This window comes from Humulus lupulus, chromosome 1 (genome assembly GCF_963169125.1).
Source record: "Humulus lupulus chromosome 1, drHumLupu1.1, whole genome shotgun sequence".
Lineage (NCBI taxonomy): Eukaryota > Viridiplantae > Streptophyta > Magnoliopsida > Rosales > Cannabaceae > Humulus > Humulus lupulus.
In genome coordinates, this window is record NC_084793.1 from 272,449,060 (window position 1) to 272,460,166 (window position 11,107).

The 11,107-nt window shown below is 31.3% G+C and overlaps 1 protein-coding gene and 1 non-coding gene across 2 annotated transcripts; one reads left to right on the forward strand and one right to left on the reverse strand.

The window, feature by feature from the left end:
- Window positions 1-234: 234 nt before the first annotated feature.
- Window positions 235-1,593, forward strand: LOC133834685 (uncharacterized). Its single transcript, XM_062264367.1, has one exon. It carries the CDS (start codon window positions 235-237, stop codon window positions 1,591-1,593), a length of 1,359 nt encoding a protein of 452 aa, XP_062120351.1.
- A 5,372-nt stretch (window positions 1,594-6,965) lies between these two features.
- TRNAN-GUU (transfer RNA asparagine (anticodon GUU)) lies at window positions 6,966-7,039 on the reverse strand. The gene has a single exon. It is a non-coding gene; the product is annotated as a tRNA-Asn (tRNA).
- Window positions 7,040-11,107: the final 4,068 nt, after the last annotated feature.

The window sequence follows — 11,107 nt, forward strand, 5'->3', positions numbered from 1 at the left end:
GCAATGACATGAGAAGAATTAGGGTCAAATGCAAAGCTAAACAATATCCTTGGTTGTTGTATGCAAGTGTTTCAAGAGCTGACAACACTACTTTCAAAGTGCAGACTTTAGTAGATAACCACAACTATGGTTTAGTCCTTAATAATAGTCATGCCGATGCTCCTGGGATGTCTAAGTATTTTTTTAGAGCAATTCAGAATCAATCCAGATATGAAGTATAAGAATTTTAGAGAGATGACAACTAAAACCAAGTACTCACATGTTTCCAATTGGATATTCTACAGGGCAAAGGCCAGAGCAAAAATATTGCTTGAAGGCAGTGTCTCTGAGCAGTATGTTATCTTGGAAGACTACTGCAAAATGATCTTGGCTACAAACCCAAGTATCACTGCCATCATCAAATCAAATATGGTAGAAGGAAAAATGATATTTGAAAGGGTATACATCTGCTTAAAAGCTTGTAAGGAAGGTTTCAGACCTGGTTGCAGACCACTCATTGGTCTTGATGGGTGCTTCCTCAAAGGGTATTGTAAAGGATTGCTTTTGGCTGCAGTAGGAATAGAAGCAACAAACTCAATGTATCCTATTGCTTATGCAGTTTGTGAGAAAGAAAACACTAACACTTGGTCTTGGTTTTTAAAATTGTTGAAGGAAGATCTAGATATTGACAGGCCTTCTCAGTTTGTTATGATGAACGATAGGCAGAAAGGGTTGGAGAATGCTATTGCTTCTATTTTTGAGGGTGCAGAGGTGAGAAATTGTGTTAGGCACTTGCATTCCAACTTCAAGAAAGACCACCCAGGTTTGTTATTGAAACAACAACTATGGGCAGCAGCAAAGACAACCACTATTCCAAAGTTTCAAAAGAGGATGAGAGAGTTAAGGGAAACTAGTGAAAATGCTTACAACTGGTTGGCACTAAAGACTCCATCCGAGTGGTCTAGGTCACATTTTAATGAAATGGTGAAATATGATATGTTGTTAAACAACCTGTGCGAATCTTTTAATGTTGCAATAGTTGATGCTAGAGACAAGTCGATAATTACTTTGCTGGAAAATATTCGTTATTGGCTAATGAGTCAGTTTTTCAATAAGAGGGAAAGTTTGAAGAAGTGGATACATCCTGTGGGGAAAAGAATATTGCAAGTTGTGGAGAGGAACAAGAATATTGCCAAGAATTGTCTGACTACTAGGGCTGCAACTTATCAATTTCAAGTTAATTGCCCAAACAATGAGTCATTTGATGTTGATTTGCAAAAAAGGACTTGCAGTTGCCGAAGATTTCAACTCACTGGTATCCCATGTGGTCACGCATTGGCTGCCATATGGACAAGTGGGGCAGAGATAATGGACTATATCCATGAATGTTATAAGAAAGAGACATTTCTGAAAGCTTATGCAGGAATCATATACCCTATGCCAAGCCCAAAGCAGTGGCCAGAGACTGGTTTGAACCCTATATACCCACCTTTTGAAACTAATCTGCCAGGGAGACCAAAAAAGGCCAGAAGAAGAGAGTCTGATGAACTACCCCCAAGTTCAACAAAAACTCGAAGGTTTGGTCAAATCCACTTGTGCAAAAAGTACAAATAGTCAGGCCACACAAGCAAAACATGCCCCAACCCAACAAATGCTCAGGTAATGCATTATTATAACAAATGGTCATGTCTTTTGATAAAATATTACACCAGATTAACTTCATGAATTTTTCATTTATTAGGTTCATGCTCAAAAGAAAAGGGGTAGGCTACCGGCTGCAAATCCCACTGAAGCAACAAAGAAAAGAAAAGAACGACTGACAAAGCAAAAACAAAGCTTTTCTCAGCAAGGGGGTCCCAGAACTCGAGCCAGACAACATGACATTTCTCAGCAAGGTGGTCCTTTGACTAGGTCCACACAACATTCCTAAACAACCTGCTAGAATAATGTTCACACTTTTGACAAAGCTTTTGAACATAGGGAATGAACTAATTTATGTCTAGTTAAGGACTTTTCATGTTTTTGTGAATACTTGACTTCACTAGGTCTTATTTTTTTGATAGCTATGGGCAACATGGCATTTACACGATGTAAACCAAATAGGCATTAGATCTTAGTTTGTTTGCTAGTTATGGCCAACATGACCTTTAAACTTGATGTCAATACTATCTGGTTCAGGTTCTTACTTTGGTATTACATCTTAATGAAATACACTTGTTTATTCTTTTACTTTAGGAATTGCACAATACAAATATAAAGCTTAAAACCACCAGATTAAACATAAATCATCAAATTCAATTTAAATAAATATCACTTACAAAAGGGTCAAGCAAATTGGATCATAATTGACAATAAAACATTACAATGATATCACATAACTTAAAACCATTTGTTGATACATATTAAAACTACTACAATGGCTACAACCCATAATATTTTATTACTTTTTACCACCCTAACTTCATCTTCATGTTGTACTCCATCCTTTCAATCAGCATCAGATACAAAAATCATATCCTCTCCCATAGAAAGATCACTCAAAGCTTGATGTGTGCTTCAATCGGCATGTGTGTTTCTAGAAACAAGTTCATCCTCCAACTGTTTAATTTTTCTCAACAACCCAGGTATGTGATAACTCTACAAAATAGAGTTATTTTACCATATTTTATATGCTAATTGTTGCTTAGTTCTTGAGTTTTTAATTAACTTATTAAGTTTTTATGTAATTTTTAATTTATTAGTCTTATTGTAGTTTTCTAGATTTTTTTATATGTTTTTTATAGATATTTTATTATAATATGTTGTAGTTTAATTATTTGAAATTTGTGTTGTTAGATTATAAGTTAAAAAATGTGATTTTATTGAACTTAATTGCCAAAGTAAATTAAATTTCAATTAGTATTTTCATGGACTTAATATGAGTTATTTTATAATTAAAAATATTTGATTCTAATTTAATATTTACTTATTTTGTAGGATTTACTTTGGAATTTTTTATGCTTGAAAAAGAAGAGAAATGGAAACAAAAGTGGCATTTGTGTGGAAAAAGTTAAGAGATTGTGGCATTTTTCCCATTTTCTCTCTGCCCAGATCGAAGGCCCAAGCCTCAGCCCAGGCCCGCCTGCCTCCTTTCTCCTCCATCCAGCCACCTGGGCCTCCCCAGCAAGCCAGGCCCGCCTGCCAATTTCTCCTCCTCCCAGCCGTACACCACACTTCCATCATATAACCAGCCCCCCAGCCATACAACCCGAGCCTTTGCCCTTCACGTGCACCTCCAAGCTGCCCTCTCCCAGCCATCATCTCCCAGCTGTAGCTTCATCAACGCCTGGCCCAAAGCCCACTCGCCCAGCCTCCTGGGCCCGCCAACTGTTCCACCATTCGGCCCAACACTTCCCAGCCGACTGTCACCAGCCACCATCAGCCACTTCTTGAGCCCATAAAATTGCCTAAATGTACCATGTGTCCCCTATCTCCAAAATGCCAACTTTTTACCATTTTTTCTACACATTTTCACCATAACATCATCATTACACCCTATAATTTACCTCTACATACCATATTTATTTTATTTAATTAATCTAATCAATTTAATTAATTTAAATTGATTATTTTAATAATCTCTTTTTGGCTATAAATATGGAATTTCAAGACTATTTTAGGGTACTTAATTTTTGGTTACCATCTTCTTTTCTCCCATTTTCTCTCTACCATTCTCTCTTCCATTTTGGGTTTTTCAAGAGCATTTTGCAAGTATGTATGTCGTTTATTTTATAATTTCTACTATAGTTATGTGCTTCTAATCTTTTTCATAAGATTATTAAGATCATGATGAAACAACTTGTAACTAGGTAATATTTATGTTGTATGTTGATTTCCCTTGTATTGCAACAAAGTTTATGGATTTTTCTTCTTCATATATGTCTTTCATCTTTAATATCTCATATTTTGGATTGTTAGATAATATTTACACTTTGTTCTTCATTAGTGCAAAAGCATAATATTCTTTGTGTAAGATGTGTCATTAAATTGTACACATCCATGCTTAGAACAAAAATATTATATTTTGCCTTATAAATAACGTTTATTGATTTATTTGTTATTTCATTAGATTGATTTACACTAAATGCTTTGAAATTATAATTTTGAAAAGTGAAGAAAAATCCTATATTTTTAGAAGTAATTTGTGCTTAAAATTATAAATCTATTTTGAAAATGATAGTTTGATTTATTTTAACTATCACTAAAACTTGGGAATCAATATACTAATAAATATTATTTAACTTACATTTTGTGGATTCTAGTATTTTAATAATCTTTTCTTTTAACACTTATTTTCAAATCATTATTGCTTTATTTTTATTCTCTTAAATAGCTTTATTTTTCAATCTTTTATTTTATGTTCATAATATTAAAACTCATCAATCTTTGGAGCTAGGTTAGAATTTATTACTTTTGATTTAAAATAGTTTTCTTTTTTATTTTAGACAACTCCTTTGGGTTCGATCTCGTGCTTACACGAACACTATATTCCATATACGATTCGTGCACTTGCGAGTATAAATATTTAAAACATACCCATTTTGGGTCCATCAGTATGACCACCTTGCTTCGGACGCACATATGAGGGTCTAACCAGCAAAAATACCCACAACCACCATTACTTTGTAAACACAAAAGAAATCATCAAACCAGTAGAAGTTAAGAAGAGATGAACAAACCCAAAATTTAAAAAAAAAAAAAAAAACCTACAAATTAACCACACCCGATACTTATGGCAGCACTTGAATCTTCTTCCAGGATTATCGTTGGTCCAAGAAGTCTTGATGGCAACTGCTTTCGATGGCCGACAATTGCAGCTCTATTGTTCCAATGTCACATTCAAACTCTTATGCCCTAGACCTTCGTGTTCTTCAAATGATACACGAAGGATGGGGTTTTTAATTTTTAAGTTTTTCCAATGGTTAAGTTTTTAGTTTTTATTTATATTAGTTTTAGTTTGTATTTATTAGTTTTATTTAATTATATCATATTTATTTTAAACTTTTTCAAATAATAGGAATTAGGTGACTTGTCATGTTTAAAATTGCGTGGACCAATTACAAATTACCACGTGTACCTCTACATGGCACTTGACGGTCAGGTACCAATGGATGCCAAGGATTGTTAACGGAAGGTATTTTCACCGCAAAAAAAAAAGAATTAAGTATTTAAGTATTATAAAACTAATAACTTATGTATTTTCGCCGCAAATATCCCAATATTAAATGAATTATTGATTTTTTTTTGTTAATTTGCATATTGTGCATTGGAGCACAATTACAAATATTATGTCAAATATAGCATTAACTAATTTTTTGTGATAAATTTGACACAAAATTTACTTCTTGCATTGGAAATAATGTTACATCCCATATCAAAAGTGTAATTTTGCCTAAAGTAATTAGGCAATGTTTTGAGGTAAATTATCTAAAACCTTCTTTTATATGTGGCACAACATGAATCAAAAGAGATGACTACTGATTTTCGGCCCAACATGCAAGTAAAGTAATTAGAAATTGGAAAACAAAAATTCGCTAACGGATGCCAAGTAATAGGAATTAGGTGACCTGTCATGTTTAAAATTGCGTGGACCAATTACAAATTGCCACGTGTACCTCTACATGGCACTTGACGGTTAGGTACCAACGGATGCCAAAGATTGTTGATGGAAGGTATTTTCACCGCAAAAAAAAAGAGTTAGGTATTTAAGTGTTATAAAACTAACATCTTAGGTATTTTCGCCGCAAATATCCCAATATTAAATGAATTATTGATTTTTCTTTTGTTAATTTGCATATTGTGCATTGTAGCACAATTACAAATATTATGTCAAATATAACATTAACTAATTTTTTGGGATAAATTTGACACAAAATTTACTTTTTGCATTGGAAATAATGTTACATCCCATATCAAAAGTGTAATTTTGCCTAAAGTAATTAGGAAATATTTTGAGGTAAATTATCTAAAACCTTCTTTTATGTGTGGGCACAACATGAATCAAAAGAAATGACTACTGATTTTCGGCCCAACATGCAAGTAAATTAATTAGACATTGGAAAACAAAGGGCTTGTTTAGCATTGTTTTCTATTTTTTGTTTTCAAAGTTGTGTTATCAGAAATGAGAACAAAAATAGTTTTTGTAGTTTTAAAAAAACAAAGGGTATTTGGTTAATGTTTTCTAAAATCCATTTTTTAGTTTTATTTATTTTTAAATCTTAAATAAAAAATTAACAAATATATTTATTTATTTATTTTTAAATCTTAAATAAAAAATTAACAAATATATTTACAAAGAGAAAAATCTTTTAAAATTTTGTAATAAATAATGAGATAAAATAATTTCAAAGAAAAAATGATGAAAAATAAGGAGTGAGAAAGTAATGAGAGAAAATTTGAAGAAATAAAAATTGAGAGGAGAGAAATTGATCCAAGAAAAAATAAGAGAGAATGTGATGAGAAAGAAAGTGAAGAGAGAGAAGTGAGTAGAGAAAAAATGATGAGAGAGAAAATGATGATATATTAAGTGATGAGAGAGAAACTGACAATATAGTAATTGATAAAAGAGAAAATGATGACATAATAAGTTATACAAGAGAAAATATGGAGATAGAAAATGATGAAAGAGAAAATAAAAAGATAGAAAGTAAGAAAAGAGAAAATAATGAGAGAGAAAGTAAAGGGAGAAAATGTAAGGAGAAAGAAAGTAATGAGAGAGAAAGTGATGAGAGAGAAAATGATGTGACAATAAATGATGTTAGATAATAATAATTAAAAAAGTGATGCGAGAAAAAAAAATAGACAAAAAAATTTGAGAACAATACAAAACAACTTTTTATTGTTCTCAAAATTTTTTGTTTTTGTAACTTTGTTTTTAAAAAATAATTTTTAGCTCTTGAAAAGAGAAACCAGCTTTTTAGTTAAAGAACCAAACACATTCAAAAATTCGCTAGAAGGAGGGTTCGAACCTCCGACCTTGTGGTTAACAGCCACACGCTCTAACCAGCTGAGCTATTCCAGCTTGGTAATACATTTTCTTTGATAATTATATATTAACATAAAAAATTATAATATTCTCATTTTTGTTAGTTATTGTTGAGTGAAAGTTTTATCAAAACTATTATATTTAGATTTTTTTTTTACATTTAATCTCGATGTATATATATGAATACAAAAAATTACATTATTTCGCCAGATTGGAACTATAACCTATAATAATGTCAATGAATATGTGAGGTTGATGGTAGCCGTAAACTAAATCCCAAAAAGGTTGTAAGAGAAGGCAACACGCATGAAAAAAAATTCCCATTAAGTTGATATACATGATCTCTACGCCAGGATAAGATCAGGTCTAGGGCTCCACACATCTATTTGGTCTGAGCTGAGCACATGAGAGCGAGAAGAGGCCAGCCATATCTGAGATCCACCCATGTGCAAGTTGGAGACTTGAAACCACTGACTTTTGTCAAAGTTCATCACTCTATTCTATATCCCTTCATGTGCACTCAAAATCTTGGGCCCGAAATATTCTATTTAACCTTCACTCTCTTAGTACAATCATACAACTATTATAAAACTTTAGGGAAAGATTTGTTGGTAAGTAAAAAATATATATAAAATCCAATTTCACTTCTCAATGAATTGAAAAAGAAGGGTTATCTTGAATTAGGTACTTTGTTATTTCTTGATGGTTAGATTGGTTTTTTATTTTTTATTCATAGTTTGGTTTTAGTTGTTGTCTTATATAAAAAGTTCTGTAACGGAAAGCTCAAATCCCAGTTTGGTAATACATATGAGTCATGACTCATGAGTCTATGATCTACCTTTCATATTTGAATAATGAAGTCTTTGCGTGGCCCCCCATAGGCCATAAAATTATAGAGAATAATATTAAAATGAATGTAGAAAGAAAGTGAGGAGTGAGGACCATTGTGTTAGAAATAATATAGTCGAGAATAACGAAATATATATATGTTAATATATTTAATTGAAGAATGGAAATACAAAAATACAATACAAGGACTAAACCAAAGCAGAGGCGCGCAAAACACGCTTTTTTTAAAGCAGATTTGTCTCTTTACCTAAACGGTGCTAGATGATTCGTGAACAACCAGTTCTTAGGATAAAACAGCTATCAAGCAGAACGAAAAACACCAATGCGTCTGTTTAGGCAAACTTGAAATAAACATTCCATCTATCACCAGAAAATACTATAGAGACTAAAGAGAGAAAGATACTAAGTGTGTGGTACTCTATATCTGTGTATCCTAGAATAAGAGGAGAAGCCTTCTTTTATAAATTTCATGGAGAGTTGAAAATGTGTGTGAATCAAGTGCATTAATGCCAAAATATCCAACAAATCTAGAATCTTAATTTCTAAAAATCAATCAGAATTAATCACACTTATTCTGGTAATATCAGCAGTTACCCAAAGTGATTTTCTGACAATCAATTATAATTAATCACACTTATTCTAATAATATCAGTTGTTACCAAAGTGATTTTTTGACAATTAATCAGAATTAATCACACAATATTCTGATATCTCAATTTTGACCAAAGTGATTTGTCAAAATCAATCAAAATAAATCACACAATGTTCAAATAATATCATCTTTAATCAAAGTGATTTGTTGAGTCATTACTATTTTAGCCATCAATTTTTCATCTACTCAATTTTTTTCAACACATTGGACCAAACACAGTGTGAAGAGAAAGAGCTTCTTCGTAAATCTTATTACTTATTGCAAACTGTTGTGTTATAGTTCCAAACAATCAAGCAAAGAAGTTTAATTTAAGCGCTTATTACATTTATTGTTAAGAAAAAATAGGTCCCTTTTGCAAATTTTATATAATATATATATATAAGTATATTATTTTTTTCTCATGAATTTTAATTACTTATCAGATTTGACAATAATTTATTTTTAAAAATTCCAATATAATCATTGTTTTACAAAATTTATGAAAATTTAGAGATTTTTTTATAAAATTATAACTAAAATTGTATTGATTATAATAAAACAACGAAAAAAATGTCTTATTCTTATTAATAGATTTTTTTGACTAAAACTAAGTGGATTAATTAATTTTAGTATAATTATCATTCTTTAAAAAAAAAACAAAAATTATCATTGATATTCTTTTTAAACAAAAATTAAATATATTTTAAAAAAACATAGGATTCTCATATCTTGATAATCTTTTATTTTTCCATTTATAGAGATTCTCAAAGATGTATACACATATAAAAGGACAAAAGATATTAGATTCGAACAATAAAAAATAGAAATAAAAACTTGTTTTCACGAGTAATGAAAGAGTAAAATATGTTTTTTAACATAATAAATAAATTGAAAAATATCAATTTGAACCATGTATTTTACCCGAATTTGGATAATGTATTTTATAAAATAGATTAAAATAGTATTCTTAAGCCTAATTTTAATAAAATATTTTTTCAATATGACCAAAATGCCTTCAAATTTTTTATTTAATGAATTAATTAAATAATTAAAAATAGATTTTAAAATAAATATCTTAATTCCAAAATTAAATTCTAAGAATAAATAAAAAACTAAAATTAAATCTTTCTAAAATAGGAAATCAAATAAAAATTTCTTCCCAAAAACTAATTTTAAAACAAAATAAATAAATTTTCCCAAAAAAATGTTCATTTTCTTTCTTTCCTTCCAAAACCCACGAACCTAGTTCCCATCACTCTCCCTCATCTTTTTCTAGCTTCATTATCTTTAATTTGCTGAAAATGTCATCACCTACAACGGAGGTAAACCAACATCAAATTTAAGCACAATCTCACAGTCAAGCTCTAAAACATTGATTTAGAAATAAATCAACATACCAAAACAGATCAACCAATAACCCATCAACAAAAATGGCTTCATTCTCTCTAAAATTCTACTGAAGCCACATAACTCGATTCACAACTTTCTTATCTATACTCCTCATTTTCACCACTGCATTTGATCAAAAACTTGTGATAAATCATTGTTTCGGAGAACTGAGCCTTGGTTGAGTAATGGATGTTCTCGGAGCAATCTTTGTGGTGAGAGATCAGAGAGGTTTTGGCAATTGGACTTTTGGTTTTGAGCTTTTTGATGATGAAATCCCTGCTGCAACCTTCCTTGTCGCACGAACCCAGAGATTTCTGGTGAGCTTCAGATCTCGCTTATGAACCCAGATCTGACGCAACCAACCTTGTCGCACGAACCCGAGATCTCAGGGTTGGGGACGATGTAGAACGGATTTGGTCGAGGTTGGGGGTGAAGGGCGCTGGAGGCGTAGGCGATCTGAAGTCGGGATTGGGGATGGAGAGCACCAGATCTGGGCCTCCCTATGTCGCACCACGAGCCACGAGCTTTGAAAGAATAAGAGAAGAGAAGAGAGACAAACATGAGAGAGAAGATAAGATAAGGGAACACCATTAACATTACCAGAGAACATCACTACGAGAAAAAAGGTCTTTTGTGGTGAAACTATTTGCGGCGACCTGTTTTCACCGCAACTAATGGCATTATTTGCGGCGAAATTTAATATCATTCGGAAATATTTTTATAGATTTATGGAACTATTTGCGGCTAAACAGAATTATTTGCGGCGAGTGGATCGCCGCAAAAAGGGTTTTGGTTTGGTAGGAAAAACTCTCGCCAATCTGATTCATTCGTGGGGGTATTTGCATTATTTGCAGCGAAATTGGTCGCTACTAATGAGGTCAAAAAATTGGTTATTTTCATGAGGTTATTTGCGGTGAAATCATAAGCATTTGCATCGACATGTTCGCCGCAAATACTTTTGAATTTTTTAAAAAAATTTAAACTTTTTTCAACAATTTTTAAATTTTCTATTATTTAACTACAAAATAAAATTTATTCAATTTTTTTGTTTCAAGAAGTTAATAATTTTAAATAAAAATATAACTTTTGTTTTACTCTTTTACAAAATAGAATTTTTCATAAAAAATTATTTTAGTTTTAGAAAATAATTAACCTTGGTGTTAATAGTATTTTTTTTGGGGTTTTTTTATAACTTTTATTTCAATTTTTATTTCTTTCAATTTTCTCTTTTCCTT